The sequence below is a fragment of the Ornithorhynchus anatinus genome, chromosome 9, assembly GCF_004115215.2.
Source record: "Ornithorhynchus anatinus isolate Pmale09 chromosome 9, mOrnAna1.pri.v4, whole genome shotgun sequence".
NCBI classification, from domain to species: Eukaryota; Metazoa; Chordata; class Mammalia; order Monotremata; family Ornithorhynchidae; genus Ornithorhynchus; species Ornithorhynchus anatinus.
The window spans coordinates 18,569,350-18,589,794 of NC_041736.1; the positions used below are offsets into that span (position 1 = coordinate 18,569,350).

General features: G+C 43.9%; 1 protein-coding gene and 1 long non-coding RNA gene across 9 annotated transcripts in view; both read right to left on the reverse strand.

The window, feature by feature from the left end:
* Nucleotides 1-8,492: 8,492 nt before the first annotated feature.
* Nucleotides 8,493-14,240, reverse strand: LOC114814249. Its single transcript, XR_003762009.2, has 3 exons — nt 14,092-14,240; nt 13,901-13,980; nt 8,493-8,650 (listed from the first exon to the last, which is right to left on the reverse strand). It is a non-coding gene; the product is annotated as an uncharacterized LOC114814249 (long non-coding RNA).
* Nucleotides 14,241-15,105: 865 nt separating this feature from the next.
* WIPF1 (WAS/WASL interacting protein family member 1) overlaps nt 15,106-20,445 on the reverse strand; it is a 103,742-nt gene continuing 98,402 nt past the window's right edge. For all 8 annotated transcript variants that reach the window (XM_029072009.2, XM_029072010.2, XM_029072008.2 and 5 more), the window contains 2 exons: nt 19,471-19,584; nt 15,106-18,018 (listed from right to left, as the gene is read on the reverse strand). In XM_029072009.2, coding sequence (XP_028927842.1) covers nt 17,963-18,018; nt 19,471-19,584 — 170 coding nt within the window. In that variant the 3' untranslated portion in view covers nt 15,106-17,962. The remainder of the gene's footprint in view (nt 18,019-19,470; nt 19,585-20,445) is intronic.

A 20,445-nucleotide genomic window follows, 5' to 3' on the forward strand; every position in this document is an offset into this window, starting at 1 on the left:
AGCTCAGGGCTATTATTATTGTGTTTATTAAACAATTACTATGTGCCAGGCACTGTTCTAAGTGCTGGGGAAGAACAAGCTAATCAGGTAGGGCACAGTACCTGTCCCACATGGGGTTCCCAGTTTTAATCTCCATTTTACAGATGAGGAAATTTAGTCACAGAGAAATTAAACGAATTGGCTGAGGTTACACAGCAGACAAGTACCAGAGCTGGGATTAGAACCTAGGTCCTCTGGTTCCCAAGCCCGTGGTCTTTCCAGTAGGCCACACTGCTTCTCAAGAATATTCACAAATCTGCTTTTTCAGCCCACCCCAAGTGCTGCCCTGCAGACTTCCATGCAGCGTGGCTCAGTGGAAAGAGCCCGGGCTTGGGAGTCAGAGGTCATGGGTTCGAATCCCCGCTCTGCCTCTTGTCAGCTGTGTGACTGTGGGCAAGTCACTTCACTTCTCTGTGCCTCAGTTCCCTCATCTGTAAAATGGGGATGAAGACTGTGAGCCCCACGTGGGGCAACCTGATTCCCCTGTATCTCCCCCAGCGCTTAGAACAGTGCTCTGCACATAGTAAGCGCTTAACAAATACCAACATTATTATTATTATTAGTCCCAATCCAACATATAAAAAGTGTTCTCTTGTGGCTCTAGTGGCCCTGCTCCCTTCCTGGAGCTGAGGGACATTTGGTCAGTTTGATAAGACAATAAAAAACTTGTTAGCATCGGGGAAAGAAGCACAGGCCTGGAGGTCAGAGCACTTGGGTTCTAATCCTGGCTCTGCAATGTTTGCTGTGTGACCTTGGGCAAGTCATTTAAATTTTTCCATGCCTCAGTTTTCCCAAGTGTAAAATGGGGATTAAATACCTGTTCTCAATCCTACGCAGTCGATGAGCCCCTTGTAGGACAGAGACTGCATCCAACCTGATTACCCCAGCAATTAGAACAGTGGTTGACACACACACTTAACAAATACCAAATATGTAGCTAGACAGACCTTTCCCCTGGGCTCCAGGCCTTCAGTGGAGGTGTTTATCACATGCCCTCTTCCTTTGTATGTGATAGGCCCTTTTTTTCATAATCTCCAACTGAGCCAAGAGTTCCTGACTTCAACTCTGTCCAGTTTGTCTGGTTTCCTTGGCTCCAAGCAGCGTGGCTCAGTGGAAAGCGCAGGGCTTGGGAGTCAGAGGTCATGGGTTTGAAGCCCGGCTCTACCACTTGTCAGCTGTGTGACTGTGGGCAAGTCACTTCTCTGTGCCTCAGTTCCCTCATCTGTAAAATGGGGATGAAGACTGTGAGCCTCACATGGGACAATCTGATTACCCTGTATCTACCCCAGCGCTTAGAACAGTGCTCTGCACATAGTAAGTGCTTAACAAATACCAACATTATTATGCTGCAAGGAGTGGTCTTGGGTATAGAAGAGAAACACTGCTGTCCTTTTCATTCTATGACAGCACAAATGTGACTGGGAAACACCAGAGAATTAGCTTTCAGTGGAACAATCTTCCTTTAACTCAGAGTTAAAAATTTCTGCCTTTCACCAGCCATTTGGGGACATTAAGCCTCACAGTTCGATTTTCTTTGAAATGGACTAACCATTATACAACTACCACGATTCTTCTTTTTTGATACCGGAAGTTATATAGAGACACTATCTGAACTCTGCAATGGTCTATTTCATATTATTATCACATATACCATTATATGTGATGGTACATTTAATTTGCCAATTTGATACAGTTTAAATTTGGGGGCTTTTCAAATATCTCATAGCACACAAGTTAAAAAAGGATAACAAAAATAAATCGCAGAAAGTAGCATTAGAAAGTTTGGTAATGAATGCACTTGGTAATAAAACTTTGTAATGTTAAGAAGCACTGCAGCATATCTAAAGCACTCTTGAGATACACTGCAGTTTCCCCTCTGTAAAATAGAGAAAATGATTAAATCCTATTGCCCAGTCACACTGATTCACAGACAAAATTAGGAATTGAGTCCTTATTCCCCACTTGGCCATAAATTTTCAAGACCAAAAATTACCTTTAAGCCCTTCTGCCCATAATCACGGTGATGACACAGGTTTGGAAAATCTAACACTGATCATCTTTGTTACAATTGTGGGTCCAAACCCCTGTTGGTTCCAGTATCTGGGGAATGGGTAGGGTAGGACAGAATGTGCTGGTGGTGTGTAATATCATTCTCACGGTGGCCAATACGCTGACCTCATCCCAGGTGGTCACCACTGTTGATGGTCGAACCTTGGCCTCGAGAAGGCAGGTGGAGGCATGTGTGAGAGACCGAAGTGACTGCTCCCATTCCACTGTTGTCCGGTTAGTTAGGGAGTTCAGGGAGAACCAGAGGTGGGGAAGGATGGGCTCCAGCGCCGGAAGCCAAGGCATGGCCATGTCAACTGTCTGTATTTTAGCTTTGCATTTATCTATCAATTTTGTTTCAGAATAATAATAATTGCAGTATTTGTTAAGCACTTACCGTGTGCCAGGCACTGTACTAAGCACGGGGGTAGAACCAAGCTAACAAGGTTGGACACAGCCCTTGTCCCCTATGGGGCTCACAGTCTGAACCCCCATTTTACAGATGAATAACTGAGGGCCAGAGAAGTTAAGTGACTTTGCCCAGGGTCACACAGCAGACAAGTGGTGGAACCTGGATTAGAACCCAGGTCCTTCTGACTCGCAGGCCCATACTGCTTTATTCATTAGGCTATGCTGCTGCCAGGTGGTAGTGATAAGGGCAAGGGGAAGAAGATTGAAAATGGCTGGGGAACAGCTGTCCTGAGAAACTGTGGGAGAAGAGGCCTGTGAGAAACTTGACTTCGGGGGTCCTAGCTTTGGAGACATCCACCTGACTGCCCCATCTGGGGTCTCCCCACTCTGCCAAGTTTCAGTAGTAGCAGAAAAAATATTGATTTATTGCTTTGAGTCCTCATCCTCTAAGCACTTAGATACTCACCCCACCACCCACAGCACTTACTTAAATATCTTTATATTTAGTTGCTCCTCTACCTGTATTTGAAGGTCTGTCTTCCCCACTGGACCGTAAACTCTTTGGGGGCAGTGATCATGTCTACCACCCCGTTTGAACTCTCCAAAGCACTTAGTACAATGCTCAGCTCACAGGAAGCAGTCAACAAATTCCACTGATTAATTGATTATCGGTCAAACCCCTACTATATTTGCACGAGTTTCTGATTAGGAACAACGTCACTTTGTTAACATATCTATTTTCACCAAGTTATAAATTTTACTAAAAACTGCCACACAATATCGAGTAACGGAGTGAGTTAAGGTCCTTCGGATACAAATGATCTCTTTTGCATCGAAATTGAAGTACATTAATAAATCGCAAGTGCCCTCTAGTGGTCTCTGTGAAAACAACACCTTTGCCTTGGGGATTCAGTTTCAGAACAGAAGAGAATTGAAGTTCTGGGGGAATCTAATTAATATTGGTATTTATTAAGCGCTATGTGCAGAGCACTGTTCTAAGCGCTGGCGCACTGTTCTAAGCGCTGGATAATAATGGTATTTGTTAAGCATTTACTATGTGCCGAGCACTGTTCTACACGCTGGGGTGGATACGAGGTGATCAGTTTGTCCCACGTGGGGCTCACAGAGTCAACTCCCATTTTTCAGATGAGGTAACTTGTCCAAAGTCACACAGCCGACAAGTGGCCGAGCCGGGATTAGAACCCACGACCTCTGACTCCCAAGCCCAGACTCTTTCCACTGAGCCAAGCAGCTAGTTTCTCAGCCGTTTTGGGTATTTCAGTTCGGTTCCTGGAATGTCAACAAAATTGCTCAACTTGAACTGGCCATATCCACTGAAGGATTTTGCTCCAAAAGACCTCAGGGGTCAGTTTAAACCTTGTACTCATGAGATCTGGGCCAACTACAGATCAATCAATCATACTTATTGAGGGTTTATTGTGTGTAGAGAGCACTTGGGAGAGTTAAAATATAACAGAGCTGGGTTATATATATATATTTAACAGAGATAGGTTCCCTGCCCACCAGGAGTTTACAGTCTAGAGGGGGAGGCAGACATTAATCTAAATAAATAAATTATGGGGTATGTACATCATCATCATAATAATAGTAATTATGGTATTTGTTAAGCACTTCATTCCTTCATTCAATCGTATTTATTGAGCGCGTACTGTGTACAGAGCACTGTACTAAGCGCTTGGAAAGTACAATTCGGCAATAGAGACAATCCCTACCCAGCAACAGGCTCGCAGTCACTTACTATGTGCCAGGCACTGTTTTAAGAGCTGGGATAGATACAAAGTAAACAGGTTGTCCCATGTGGGGATCACAGTCTTAAACCCCATTTTACAGATGAGGGCAACTGAGGCACAAGTGGCTCGCCCAAGGTCACAGAGAGGACAAGTGGCAGCGCCTGGATTAGAACCCATGTCCTCTGACTCCCAAGCCTGTACTCTTTCCACTAAGTCATGCTGCTTCTCCAAGTGCTTTGGGCTTAAGGGTGGGATGAATGAAGGGTACAAATACAAGTGCAAAGGTGATGTGCAAAGTGGTGGGAGAAGAGGAAATGAGAGCTTAGTTCCTTACTGGCTACTAAGGAACTTGCTGCAGAACTAGGAATAGCAGCCATCAGTTGGAGAGCTGTTTAGACAACTGACCCAAGGCCATGTTCTAAGTGAGACTGCTGCAGAAACTTGTGGCTGAGAGAGCCCCCCGTATGGAAAACCTTTTGTACTGCAGAAACTGGTGACAGGCCCAGATTTCTGGGAGGGGATTGGAGCCACACACTGGGAGGAAACTTTAGGGGAGAGGACTTGGCTCTTTCTATCAAGGAAGCAGAGTGGTCTAGTGGAAAGATCCCGGGCCTCGGAGTCCGAGGCTCTGGGTTTTAATACTAACGCTGCCACTTACCTGCTGTGTGACCTTGGTTAAGTCATGTAACTTCAGTTCCCTCACCTGCTAAATATGAGTTAATAATAATGATAATAATGGTGGTATTTAAGCGCTTACAATGTGCAAAGCGCTTTCTAAGCGCTGGGGGAATACAGGGTGATCAGGTTGTCCCATGTGGGGCTCAAAGTTTTAATCCCCATTTTACAGATGAGGTAACTGAAGCCCTGAGAAGTGAAGTGACTTCACTCTAGGCTTCAAGGCTCTCCATCACCTTGCCCCTTCCTACCTCTCCTCCCTTCTCTCTTTCTACCGCCCACCCCGCACGCTCCGCTCCTCTGCCGCCCACCTCCTCGCCGTCCCTCGGTCTCGCCTATCCCGCCGTCGACCCCTGGGTCACGTCCTCCCGCGGTCCTGGAACGCCCTCCCTCCTCACCTCCGCCAAACTGATTCTCTTTCCCTCTTCAAAACCTTACTTAAAAATCACCTCCTCCAAGAGGCCTTCCCAGACTGAGCTCCTCTTCCCCCTCTACTCCCTCTGCCATCCCCCCTTTACCTCTCCGCAGCTAAAGCCTCATTTTCCCCTTTTCCCTCTGCTCCTCCACCTCTCCCTTCCCATCCCCACAGCACTGTACTCGTCCGCTCAACTGTATATATTTTCATTACCCTATTTATTTGTTAATGAATTGTACATCGCCTTGATTCTATTTAGTTGCCATTGTTTTTACGAGATGTTCTTCCCCTTGACGCTGTTTAGTGCCATTGTTCTTGTCTGTCCGTCTCCCCCGATTAGACTGTAAGCCCGTCAAACGGCAGGGACTGTCTCTATCTGTTGCCGACTTGTTCATCCCAAGCGCTTAGTACAGTGCTCTGCACATAGTAAGCGCTCAATAAATACTATTGAATGAATGAATGAATGAAAGTGACTTACCCAAAGTCACCCAGCTGGCAAGTGGAGGAGCTGCGATTAGAACCCATGACCTCTGACTCCCAAGTCCAGGCTCTTTCCACTGAGCCATGCTTGAATACCTGTTCTCCCTCCTATTTAGACTGAGTCTCATAAGGGATCTGATGATCTTGTATCTACCCCAGAGCTTAGTACAGTCCTTGGCACATAGTAAGCACTTAACCAAGTATTCTTCTTCTTCATCATCATCATCATCATCATCAATGAAAGTACTACAAATGTTATTCAGTCATTTGATCATTTTTTATTGAGCACTTACTGTGTGCAGAGCACTGTACTAAGCGCTTGGGATGTTATATTAATTTACCTGGTTATTTCTTTCCCAGAGTGACTGTTCTCTGCCATCCCCCAACTTTTAGACTGTGAGCCAGGGACAGTTTCTGATTCAAAATTCTCAGGGCTTAGTGCAGTGCTTAGCATAAAATAAGTGTCCAAATTTCCATTTCCAAGTGTCCAAAAATTTCCAAATTTCCAAATGTCCAAATTGCTATTTCCAAATAGCAAATAGCATAAATACATGTCAGAAGTAATAATTACTTTAATTTGTTTTTAAGTTTTCAAAGTGCAAATGAATGTCTTATTTCGGAAATGCTTTTTGAATGCCACAAGATCAAGAAACGCTGAGGATACAGTTGAAACTAATGGAAATTGGAACCACTATACTTGCTAGTTAACTTTACTTATAAAGAACGTGTGGAGGAGCCAAACTGTCACTTTCAAGTTCCCTTTTCAGCCCTCAAAAACCAATGAGGGCAGAAAGGCCTAGAGAACATTCAATCCATCTCCTGCTCCTAACAGTACGGCCTTGAACCATCTCTATTAGCTTTCTATCTTACTCTTGCAGGTTTTCAGGGAAGTTTACCCAATTCCCCTTAACCCATCTGACTATAAACAGGATGCCACCAGTGAATGGCAATCGGATTGCTTTTTTTTCAACAGGATTCATCTGTAGTTTCTTTTAGAATTTAATGTAGGACAGAGCCCCATTGATTAAGTGAACTGTGCTCTGTTGTTCACTCCCCCTTCTTCCAACATGCACATTTTAAAAGGCATACAGTCCATTCACTGACAATCCAGTGGGAATTTCCGTTCGCTTAGTTTTGAGTTTTAATAAAGGTAAATGAACATTTCGGTTGCATCATGCTGGATACAGGCAGAGGGTCCAACTTTTCATTTGGTATACACGGGTGGAAACAAGGCAGGGATTTTATTTTAGAGGGGATGGAAACCTGACTGTCATCTCCTTGATTCTGATTCCAAGCACTTAGGACAATGCTCTGCACACAGAGGGGACTCAGAAATGCTACTGATTAGTCCTTGAGGACAGGGAGCAAATCCAGCAACTTTAATAAATCATACTCTCCTGAGTGCATAGTACAGTGCTCTGAACATAGTAAGCACTCAATATATACCAAGGTTTGATTGACAGGCTTTGATGAGCTAATAGGCCAAAAAGCCACCATTTTAGTCTTCTCAGTCCTTATTTGAAGCTCTCAGGCATTAGTTGGACACCTGCGCTGAACAAGTTTGGGTGTCCAACTCAAAGACCAGTGAAGGCAGCTGAAGGCACAGGTCCATGATATTCTCATCTATGATGTAAAAATCAACCTTTCTGAAGTTCCTCATTTTGGAAGGTGATATATATACAAAATTGTCCTTCACACTTGAAGACACCCTTGAGGGTAAAATTCACTTAAGTGGGATCCATAGTAGAGAAGCAACGTAGCCTAGTGGAAAGAGCTCAGGACAGAGGATGTGGGATCTAATCCCAGCTCTGCCACATGTCTGCTCTGTGAGTTTGGGCAAGTCACTTAGCTTCTCTGTACCTTATTTACCTCAACTGTAAAATGGAGATTAAGATTGTGAGCCCCAAGGGGGACAGGGACTGTGTCCAACCTGATTACCTGGCATCTACCCAAGTGCTTAGAACAGTGCTTGGCACATAGTAATCGCTTAACAAAAACATTATTATTATTATCATTGTTACTACTGCATGGTGCTTGCATAAAGGCTGTCCCTTGTGTTATGCATGCTTATGTTTGCAGCAGGGAATGTGTCTACCAACTCTGTGATATTGGACTCTCCCAAGTTCTTAGTACAGTCCTCTGCACACAGTAAGCGCCCAGTAAATATCACTGATTGATTGACGGCAGCAATTGATGTTGTTTTTGCTTTTTGGGAAGGACAACTTTGAGACAAACCATGTCTGAAGTTCACAGGGAGAACATAATTCACACATACATTTAGGCCTGGGAGGCACTGTTCCAAATAGCACCAAACTCGGATCCCCCAAAGTCAGCCACTCTGCTCACCAGAGAGAAAACAGTGCGGAAAGCAGCATGGCCTAGTGAAAGGAGCCCAGGCCTGGGAGCCAGAGGATCTGTGTTCTAATCTCACCTCCTCCACTTCTCTGCTGGGTGACTTCGGGGCAAGTCACAACTTCTCAGTGCCTCAATTCCCTTCTCTTCAACATAGGGATTCAATACTTGTTCTCCCTCCTACTTGGACTGTGAGTTCCATGTGGGACCTTATCTCATATCTACCCCAGCACTTGGTATAGTGCTTGGCACACAGTAATCCCTTAACCAATACTTAGTATTATTATTACTACTATGAATAATAAAACTGCATTCAGAAGTCGGATTGGCCCCATTTGCCCACACATTTTGTCCTACCTGATATTCCCAGAAGTTTATTCAGTTTGACCTTCAACAGCATCATAGGCAGTGTGGCTTCCTCTCACAGAGTGGGCCAGGGTCATCATCAAAGCCAGGAGGTTGCTATTTAGTCCAGGAAAGTCTTCAGAAGAGAAAAAAAGCCCTTAGCATCCAGGGCCCACTTCCCTGTTCTTGTGAGGAAATTTTGACAGTTAATTTCCCCCATCAATCGTGTTCATGGACTCTTCGAGCTCTTCTAATTTGCAGAAATACATTGCTTTCACTCTTATTAGGTGCAGATTCAACCCCTGTCAGCTCAACAAACACCTGCACATACCTCCTTCTCCCCTCCCACAAGGCACTGATGTAATCCCAGGGTTCCATTTCTTTTTGTCCCTCCTCTCCACCTACTCCCTCTTTCTATGACAGCCACCGGGAGGGTGTTTAGAGAACTCACTCCCACTCAGCCAGAATACAGTACGGGAAATCAGCTTTACCTGACAGCAAGGGCTGCTGAGTTGGGCTGTCTGCTATGTCATTAAAGACTCTTTTTGGAAAACACACCCTAAATACAAAAATAACAGTGAAATCTTTTTTCTGACCCAGCCACTGTGTCAGTGGGGGTAAAGAGAGCACATCACTGGGGCCCAAGACTCAGATTAGCCTGGGACTCTGGAGACAGATGGACATCAGGGACTGTTAGCAGCTGATGCACAGAGCATTTTCTCTGGGTATTGGGCTCTCTGCTGGGCACCGCTTGGGGAGGTTGAGCCAGGACAACCTGTAGTTATGCCTTTCCGCAAAACAACCACTGAACTGGAAAGTGGCCTTCTGCTACAGGAAAACATCCTTATGTGCCTCCTTTTAGACTGAGGATTTGATCTTCTGGCAAGCCAAGACTCCTGCACACTGAGAGCGGTGAGGAGACTAGAATTCAGAGTGGAGAGCAGGCAACCCCTGGGTTTCAGAGGAGTTAGAGGTAGATAACTGACATTTGGGGGTCTGAATAAAGAAAATGGTTGTTTACCTTGCTTCCTGGGGCTTATTCAAAGGGCTTTCCAAGTGCACTTCATAAAAAGCACTGCACAGTGCATCTTGATAATGCTTGTTTTTAAAGAAACACCAGCAAAATTACCTCAGTTCTATTAAAAGGAGAGGTAGGATCTAGGGACAGAGAGTGTCTGAGGGTCCCACATTTTGGGCCTGCTCGTGGGTGGAAGGGTTTAGCTGTGGGTAGGCTTCTGCCTCTACTCTAATTGGGAATGTTGGTCTGGATGGCACAGGCAAGTGAAGGGATCCTGCAGGGTTGATGGAGCTGAAAGGTTTCCAGATGGATCTTAGAGCCACGGTTCTCCTTGACCATGGGGACCCCCTGATGCCCTGAATTACAGGGCCCAATTCACTTGTCCTCTCAAGGCACATCAGCCTAATGAGCTGGGAGTCCCCAGTGACAGACTGGTTTCCTGAAAACCAAGGCAATGCTGGGGCTGGGGGTGAGTGCTCTGAGTGACCAGCAGGTAGGACAGTGAAACAGCAGTGCCAAAAGAGTCAGAGCCCTGTCTGGTCTGCTGCTGCCACTAACTTCCAGCCATTGTCACCATCAGTTCCCTGGAATAAGAGCAATTAGCATTACTGGTATTGAAACCATCTGTGGAAGAAGTGGCGTGGCCTAGTGGAAAGTGCCCGGGCTTGAGAGTCAGAGGACCTGGGTTCTAATTCCGGCTCTGCCGCCTGTCTGCTGTGTGACTTTGGGCAAGTCACTTCACTACTCTGTGCCTCAGTTTTCTCATCTGTAAAATGGGGATTAAATCCTACTCCCTCAAACCTAGACTGTGAGCTCGTTGCGGATCAGGGACTGTGTCCAACCTGATAGCCTTGTTTCTACCCCAGTGCTTAGAAAAATGCCTGCCACATATTAAGTGCTTAAAAAACAATTATTACTGTCCTCCCTATTTCCTGCTCTCCTTTATTGTTGCACTCTCACACTTCTTGGGGCTGACATGCATTGACCCCAGGATTGCATTTGCATTGGACTGAGTCCTGCCTGAACTAGCATAGTAATAGCATAGTAATGAATGCTAATCAATCTAATTAGCATATTAACAAACATACTTAATACACTTAGTGAACATATTAATCAATCCCAATTGCATGGCATAAATCCCCTTGTTTCTCAAATTATCCCGATAAGTCGAACATGTTGCTTCTTCTGAATATGTCCTGTGGGCCTAATTTAGACTGGGAGTCCAAGGATCGGGGCCATATCTAATTCCTCATCCCAGCACTTTCCTGGCATTTCATCAGTGCTTATTAAAAGTAATTAGGGGTAGCTGTGCGAACAGCTCTATAAATGCTCACCGCAGGCCACCCCTACTTCTGATCCACCTGGTTTTCTCTTATACCGGGTTGGGAGGTGCCAAGCAAAGCTGTGGGAAAGGAATCTGGACGCACAGGAAGATGGGGGGAAAAAAGGAAGGGACAAAGGGTCTGAAGGGCAGAGCCAACTGGGGGATCTGTGGGGTGGGTCTACGGGTTCCTTTCCAGGATGTACTTCATTCTGATTCTTTCTCCAAGCTACCAGAGTTCTAAACCTGTCCTCCAAAGTGCTGGCTACTCTTCCCAGGATGGTGCCATGTGCCATCTTCCCAGGCAACTGACTTCTTGATGGAAATACCCTGCACCGAGGGGCACTCACGAATCGGGTTTCTGGAGCAGAGTATGACCTTCAAACTAGTTCTGTGCCCACTTAAGACTACTTAACCCTCTTACTCCTGACAAATGCTGCCCAATTCAAAGCATTCTCCTACCATGCACCTTATCTAATTATTAGGTGACCAGAATTAGAGAGGTGGATTGGTTCTCACATCTTGCCAACAAGCCAAGCCAACAAATTCTGACTCCCAATCTCGAGTTCTAATTACCTCCCTCAAAATGTTCTTTGTTGCTGACCATAATAGCTTCATTTGTATGCCATTAAGTGCAACTAAAAGCTGCTTAAAAAGTCCCTGCATAATAAAGAAAGTGATTGAAAACTGCCAATCACTAAACTGGCATCCCTCCTGGGCACTTTTAAAGATTGTTCTGATTATAATAATTACAAATACCCTACCTACAGAGTAACAGTTTGGCTATGCCAGAATACCCCATACAAAGATACATCAATTTAATCTGCATTGAAAAATAGCAACCTAATAGCCAAGTTATTTATATGATGGGAAAACATAAAGATGGATCATAAGTGCTTCAGCTGAAAGGAACAGATCATTATTCAACCATTTGATGCTGATTAGGATGAAGGCTTGTTACAGCTCTCATGAATCATCTGTTTCCAGATTTTGGTGTTTTGTTTTGATTTTAAAAATCTTTGATCGACATTTGGATTTTTTTTTCTGGCTGAATGGATGGAAAAAGTAAAGAAGATTAATAGATGACTTAAGATCAGATGTCAAAGAAATGGTTCCAGATCCTTTCGAGGCTTTTACCCTGTGTTGCAGGGATGAGAGGGTGCTGACTATTGTCCTATTAGGATTTGGAATGAAAAAGAAAACACCCAAGACAAAAGGGCAGCAGGAAAATGCCTGTCAAATATATAGTAATAATATATATTGCAAAAGCAAATACTACTACTTATAATAATAATAATTATGACATCAATTTAAACACCTGGAGTGGATACAAGTTTATCAGATTGGACAGTCCCTGCCCCACATGGGGCACAAATTTTCAAACCCAATTGATTGTGTTTACTGAATACCTACTGTGAGCAGAGTAGGAAACTAAGTGCTTGGGAAAAGTACAATAGAATTAGTAGGCATCAACCCAAACCTCAAAGAGCTTTCAATCTAGTGGGGGAGATAGATGCTAAAGTAAGCTACAGATTGTAAAGTCGTGGTTCACCAATGATATTTATTTCAGGCCCAGAGTTTTGGGGCAACATTTAAGAAAAAGAAAAGAAAGGAGATGAAAACCTGGATTACCATAAAGGAGAGGGACAAGGGATAAATACTGATGAAATCTTGATGAGAATAAGTGAGCCGAAAAGAAAGCTCGGATTGGATAAAATCACCTTCCTCAGAACGCAATCACGCTAATTTGCTTCTTTGACAACTGTAGGCTCTAATTCTTAGTTTTCAGCATGTCGTCTCACCTTGGTGGCCAGTCATCTGGGTTTGTACTGGACAGTCCAGTTTTCAACTGGCCTGTCACCTGTCTGATCCTGACAGGAACCTAGATGCTTTTCTGTCTACTTCTGGCACTGCCACTAGATTTCATGCTGACATGGGAGGGCAATGAAGGGCTCTGGAGTAAGTCAGGGGCTCAGGAGTCTTCTGCAGAAATGCTGTTGGTTCACACAAAGTCCATATTCTTCCAGAAAATGGCACCCATGACATTAACATGATTTGTTTGAAGTGAGGAGCAGCATGGCCTAGTGGAAAGAGCACGTGCCTCTGAGTCAGAAGACCTGGATTCCAATCCTGGCTCTGCCACTTGGCTTCGGTGTGACCTAGGGCAAGTGACTTCACGTCTCTGGGCTTCAGTTTTCTCATCTTTAAAATGGGGATTCAATACCAGTTCTCCCTTCCATTTAGACTGTGAGCCCCAAGTGGGACCCAGATTCTGTCCAACCTGATTATCTTGTATCTACCTTAGTGCTTAGAGCAATACTTAACACATAAGGGTGCCTTAACAAATACCACTATCCTCACCATCACTATTATGTACATGTGATGTACATCTCTTTGTCTAGTATCAGTGAGTGCCACGTGGTTACCTTGGTCTCATCCTTGGAGAGGGGACACAAACCGCTTCAAAAGACCCCACCAGTAGGCGTGGGAACATGGGAGGTTTTTTTTTAATGGTATTTGTTAAGCGCTTACTACGTGCCAGGTACTGTCCTAAGCACTGGGATAGATACAAGCTAATCAAGTTGGACACAATCAAGTTGTGACATGGGCTCAAAGTCTTAAACCCTATATTACAGATGAGATAAAGTAAATGATGCTTGTAGTGACTTGCCCAAGGTCACAGAGCAGACAAGTGCAGAGCCAGGATTAGAACCAAGGTCCTTCTGACTCCCAGGCCTGTGATCTATCCACTAGGACACACTGCTTCTGTGGATTATCACAATAAAACCACACAACACATCTTAACTTCTTCAATTTGCTCTGACAGGAATCTTACCCTTCGAGCTTTATGCAAAGAATGAAAAAAAATCTGTTTTGCCCAACCATAGGCCAACAAAAACTTGATTTCTTCCTAGGATCAAATCTCTTTGGCAGTTGGACCTCAGGAAGCTTTCCTGCTCCACTTATTGTGACCTTTAAAGCTGTTTTCTTACTTACCAGGAACCCCTCATGTGCCCAGGATCCCTAGTTTCATTAAACCTTCTCACCTACTGTTCCGCCATCACAAACTCCTTCACGTTATCATCATTGGTTCTTTTTGCCTGTGTGCACAGCCTTACGTAAGGAACTGGAGAGATAAAAAAAGAATACATTTTAGGCAACAATACTGGCAGCAGATAAATGCTTGTGGCAGAAAGGACAGTTTCTACTGAAAATTTATCTCCCTCCATACACTTACCTCTTGTAAGGGTGACCAATATGTTCTCCACATTCTCCTCTGACTCTCAATCGACTAATTTAACTTCAGTTAATTTGGGGCTTCCAGGAGGAGAAAGGAGAGGAAGGAGGTGGCTTGCAATGATTTCTTCATTCTTTTCTTCTCGGAAAATAGGAGAAATTGCAAGAGGAAAGCAGGGTAAGGGAGCAGAGAAGAGGAGAGGCAAATTGTCTACCACCTAAGCACTTGTGTCTCTCCATGGTTGGGCACTTCCTCTTTAACAGACGATCCGATTGCTTGGGGAGTTGCAGGATGTCCTTCAACCTGGGGCCCTTTATTTACATGGTTGACTTAGATTCACCTTCAAAATATTAAATATACCTTTTTCAAATAAGGATTTTCCCAGTTCTTTTAATTCCACTCCAACTCATTTCTTTACTCTATAGTGCCCAACAATGGTCAAGGAACATAATGCCCTATCGCCAATTACTGAAGCAAAGCATACTTTGCCTCACACTTTTACTTTGGTCATTCATTCCAGGGGAAGACCTTTAAAATTATGCCGTCTTCTGCTCCCATTCTCCTCCACTTCAAGATGTCCCTGATTAGATTTTTCTGGTATTCAGTCATTTACCTCATTTCTAAATATTACTTTGGACCATTTAACAATAATAAGGATAATACCAGTAACAACAATAACAGTAATAATGGTATGTTAGGTGTTTACAATATGCTAAGATACAATTTGATCTGACACAGACCCAGTCTCACGTAGGCTTCGCAGTCTAAGGAGGACAGGGTGATAGGCACTTAATTTCCATTTTACAGATGAGGAACCTGAAGAACCTGAGTTTCCTCCTGAAATGGCTAATTAAAAAAAAACAAAACTCTTAGGAGTTTGCATCCAGCAACCCCACGACTCCCTTCATTACCGAAAAACGCTCATGTTGACACCAGCAGAGTAGAAAGTAGAAATACAAGCCCATGATTTTCACCCACACTTATGTGGAAAACATGAATAGAAAAAACTACAAATTGACATACATTTTTCTGATTTTATTTATTATTTTGCTACTTTACAAAGACATAGATTTTCATAGTGAACTTATTCTTATGATAAAAAGAAACCAAAATATGCTTGTGTAGAGATCACAGTGCCATTAAAATCCCTCTCCCCCTTCAGTCCCTGAATGTAAACTAGGTGATGAAGGCAAGACAGAGGGAAAGGAGAGAGAGGAAGATCAATTTATGCCAGAAATACACTGGGAATCTTCAAATCACCCCATCTCTAATTTCACTCTCACAATAACAACAGACATTTACGACTTTGTAATACAAATGGAAACAAAACTAACCATTTTAAAAAATCTATAAAATAATCTGTGGCTTGGACATAAACAGTCAATTTCTCGTGAATCACAAAGGCACCACTTGCTTTTAGCATTTTTTCTGCTCTATTCCTTTTTCTAAACAAAATGCATATTGAAATAAATACTGAATCTTAATACTGTAAATAGTTTTAATATAAAATGATATGAGGAATGTTAAAATACTGTATTGCATCTTGAATATATTGTATTTGGAAATTTTACAGTAAATGAAAGCACATGTAGGAACCTCATTTGGGGAAAGGAAATACTTATTTTGGTGGCTTTTGCGGTAGTTTTCATAGAGCATTTGTGTAGAAATACTGTACAAAATTCTAGCTGGAAAAGTCCTGCCAACTTTTAGAAATGGGCAGTTTGAGCAAATGTAATAACAGTAATAGTACTTATTAAACACTTAGGGTGTGCAAAGCCCTGTACTATGTGCTGGGAAAGAATACATTGGTGACAACTAGGCAGAGTCTCTTGTCCAACTTAAATTCTGGTTGGGTGGCCACCATGAGCTGGGATTTTATCTCCATTTGAGAGAGGATTCCTAAATATTGGGAATTTTTGAAATGAACTGAAACTGCACATTTGACCTCTCCACAAACATCTGGTCATCCTGTAGAGTGGGATTTTTTTCATGTCTTTGCTTCACCCAGGCTTAGTAAGGGATTTAAGAGGACTTTACCTAGGACATCAACTGCTGAGAACCTCACTGATCAAGGCTATAGTCAATCAAAGAATGACATGGCATCTTGCCTCACCCCTTACTGCAGCAGCAAAAACCCTGAAGAGGGCAGATTTTGCTCTGTACTACATACTGAAGCAAATTATGCTTCCTTTTGCTTCTAAACTCCAAAAATACCACTGGGCAGAGACCCAACAACTGCTTGGAATATAAGTGTAAAGATGGAAGAGAAGCAGGGAAGTACTGAATTAAGTTCAGGACTTCTAGACAGGAAAGGTACAAAAAATACAGTATGCTCAAATTGGGAATTTCACATTTCTTTAGAAATCCATATGAATGCTTCTCTTCATATAAACGGATACAATCCTTTAGTTTATAAATACAAATCTTTTAAATAATCCCTCTTTGGACTGAATTTATGTTGGAATCATCCAGCAACCTGTGAATGAAAAATAGGCACTAATACCCAGTTTAGGTAGATGCATAAATGTTTGTTACTATCACATGCTGACTTTATAACCTACCATAGCAAGGGAAACTATTATAAACACTGGATTTAGATGCAGAACACAGAAATGAAAGCATTTGTTTTTTTCAAATATCACAAGATTAAAAAGTTTCAATGTGGCTTTGTAAACAAAATAGGCTGAAGAAGTTAAGACTGACTTTTCTTAGGGTCCTTTCTGGAGGCTTGTTCACATGCTGCCAACACGAACTTCTCTTGGTTGGGGATTTTACTGAACAATTTTCATTTTCCAACGCAGGTTTCCTATGGCACTCCATTCCAGACCCCCTCAGGGGGGTACATGCCTAGCAGCCTCAAACTCACTTTCCTTTCTAAATGTTTGGGATGCTAGAAAATGAGACAACATTTTCCAAGCCTCCTGCCTCCATGACTTTCTGCAAAGCAACCACCAATGCTGGGCCACAGACATGAAGCTTGATCACAGGGAAAGAGAGGAAAGGCTAAGGGTTAGGTTGCTCCAAACCTGCAGGGTATGAATCCAACTGGCATCCAGCCAGATGTACCGGCCAGTGCTGAGTAGTGAGATTCACAAGCCTTCAGTCCCTTTCTGTTTAATTATGGCTTTATTCCATTTTGTTCCACGTGATCCTAAGAAATTAAAGGTCTAGACCTTACCTGAATTCCTCATAAGTAACTCTGGATACAAATACAAAAATCTAACATGCAAATAACTGCAAAACAAGGTCTGGACCTCTCTTCCCCTGAATTGCTAGAACATTCTGTGGGTTTCAACCATTTTCATTTTCTGTAAAAAGCCAACTTCTGGCTTTCTCAGACTGACAAGGCTCAGCAAACTCAGTTGGATGGTCTGTGGTTCACGGATGCATAGCAAATAGGCCAGAATGCCAGAAAAGAAAAAAAACTTAAAAAATGCAAAAACACACAAAAAGCAAGCTTCCTATGAAACAGGTCTCTTTAAGCAAATGGGGAGTTGGAAAGGAATGCTAGCAATGACTAGCTTTAAGGCAATGAAGCAAAAGGCAGTGGAACTATTTTAAATGTCTGACCCAGACCTAAAATCTGAATATTTGTCCCATCCTTCAGTCACAAGGACTTATCTATTGCCTGATGTGGTCCCTGAAATGCTGATTTACACTGGTTGCAGCAGAAGCAAACACACAGCTTTGGGCATCTACTGGTCATAAAACTCTACTTGCATTTTTCTAGCTGATTCTCAGAAAATCCTTGCTTAGCCCCTTGGCCAACATGGAAGGAATATAAAAAATGGCAATTTTCCAGAGACGACAACAAAGCAACCGTTCAGTCCAGGTAAACACAGCGGTCCGGCTGGAAAGTCGGGGCCCCTGTTCACCTCGGGATGGGCGGGAGAGGAGGAGCTCCTCTTTCTCGCCTACTGGAGCCACCTTCAAAGTGGGAGAGAAGATAAAAAATGACTTTGAGTATGATGAGTCGCTTCTTCGCGTCACACTGCCATTCTTCCAACGCCTGATTTAGCAATAGCAAAACTCCGCTGAGTACACCAGAAGAGGGTGGGGACCCAAAACCTCCAGGCCCGAAGGCAAGCAGGTGAGAAATCAGAAAAGAGGGGCAATTTTAACTACGACTGAAAAGTGACCGATAACTGGCCATTGAATCCAGAGCCTTGGCTTTCTCGGGATACTTCTGCCCACTGTGATATCAGAGGCAGCAACACCGTGACATGGCTTTTGACTGAGGTGAGCCAGAGAATGAGTCTCTTGGCTCCGCATACCACCAGCTCTGTCAACTGACCCCATGAGCCGCTGTGGGCAGAATGCAATTTGGCAGATTTTGTTTTACACAAGCAGCAGCATGGCCAAGGAGTCAGGGTACTACGTCTTAATCTTGTTTCCACCACTCTCCTGCTGTGTGACCTTAGGCAAGTCACTTCACTTCTCTGCGTCTCAGTGTCATCCGTACAATGGGAAATACCTGTTCTCCTTCCCCTTTAGACTCTGAGCCCCACGAGGGGCAGGGACTGTGCCACTCAGTGCTCAGCACGGTGTTTGGCCACAACCACCATTATTATTATCACTTTTCTTTATCACATCTATCTGCAAAGCTGGTTCTTGTTGGTTCTTGTTTCTGTGGGGAGGGCCACTGCAAATTGGCTTCCCTTCTAGGACCTAGATGCGCCAGGAAGATGGAGACAACACCTTCTCCTGCCAGCTGATCCCATATCGCTGTCTCTCCCTTAGAGTACTGTGGAGCAGAAGCCCCATTACCCTAGGGATGGATGCTGGCAGAGAACCATGTAGGCCATAGTCCCTATAAAACCAGGATTTTGGGGTCCTTTGCTGTCCTGGTGAGAGACAGAGCTTAAAGCCCCAAAATCTTAGGACTGTAGTCCCAAGGCCAGACCAGTCATAATGGAAGCTGACAGCCCCAATCCCAAGTCAAGACCATTCTAGAGACACACAGGGGAGCAATTTTGGAGAAGGGAGCCCCGCCTTAGGACCAAAGGAGAAGGACTCCTCTCTCCCCTCCAAGTTCTGTGAATGGACCTTCCTTCTCTGGGGGCCTCTTCCTGGCTGCCCCAAGGGCTCCATCTCTGCCTCATGATCTTCAGGGACCTGAATCAGGGGGTATATGTGTGGGTGCGGGGGTCTTCTCCGCACCCCAGTCCATCACTCCTATTACTGGCTTTGTGCAAGATCGGGGCTGGTCGAACCTCATCCACGGACTCGAGCCTTTTTGGGGCTCTGCCAAATCCTTCCGGCCCCACACCCACTGCTCTTGCTGCTCCGGTCCTGATGCTCCAATACCACCCGTCAGGGAAATGTGCTGCTCAGTTCTAGATGGAAGCAATAACCAAGCAGGATTAAGAGAATACTCACTTCTGCTTTCACTTCGTGCCAGTTTGCTGGGGTAGTTCTTGTTCATTGGTACATATGGCTCGGGAGGTGGCAAGTCTGATACTGGATGGAAGTAAAATCGGCTTTCCCACTCATCTGAGGGGAAAAAGGCAAAACGACCCATTACAGTTTTCATGACATACTTTCCTGTGGAAGGGTTAGCCAAGCCAAGCAGTACAGCAGATTTCAGATAGAACTGTGGCAAGCAACTGGAAGTGAAACAAATGAACAGTGTGATGACAAAGACTAAGAATATTAAAATACTGCAAAAGAGCTGTGTTAGGAAGCTGTCATAACACCACAAAGGAAACCAATAACTTTGGTCACTTTAGTCGCCAGGAGTAAATGAGATTCAGGTACTGAGTAAGAGCTTTTTTGTTTTTGGGGTTTTTTTAATGGTATTTGTGAAGCACTTACTATGGGCCGGGTACAGTACTAAGCCCTGGGGTAAATATAAGCTAATCAGTTTGGACACAGTCCCTATCCCACAAGGGACTCAACAACTTAATCCCCATTTTACAGGTGAGGTAACTGAGGAACAGAGAAGCTAAGTGACTTGCCCAAAGTCACACAATAGACAAGAGGCAGAGACAGAATTAGAACCCAGGTCCTTCTGACTCCCAGGCCTGTGCTCTATCCACTAAACCACAATGGTTCTCTAAGGGTTGATGGCAACTTACTTCTCAGCAGGCAGCTGGAAACTCTTACACTGGCACCTCTCCTTGCTCCTATCAGTCAATGGTAATTACTGAGTGTTTACTTTGTGCAGAGCACTGCATTAAGCACTTGAAAAAGTAGAATATAATGGAGTTGGTAGATGTAATCTCTGCCCAGAAGGAGCTTACAGTCTGCAGTCCTCTCCATTCCAGATTCACTCCTTCACAAAGGAAAAAAAAAACGTGTAGGGAGAACAATAGGATTGTGATATTGCTTCTCCTGAAATGTGGGTTTTCTATG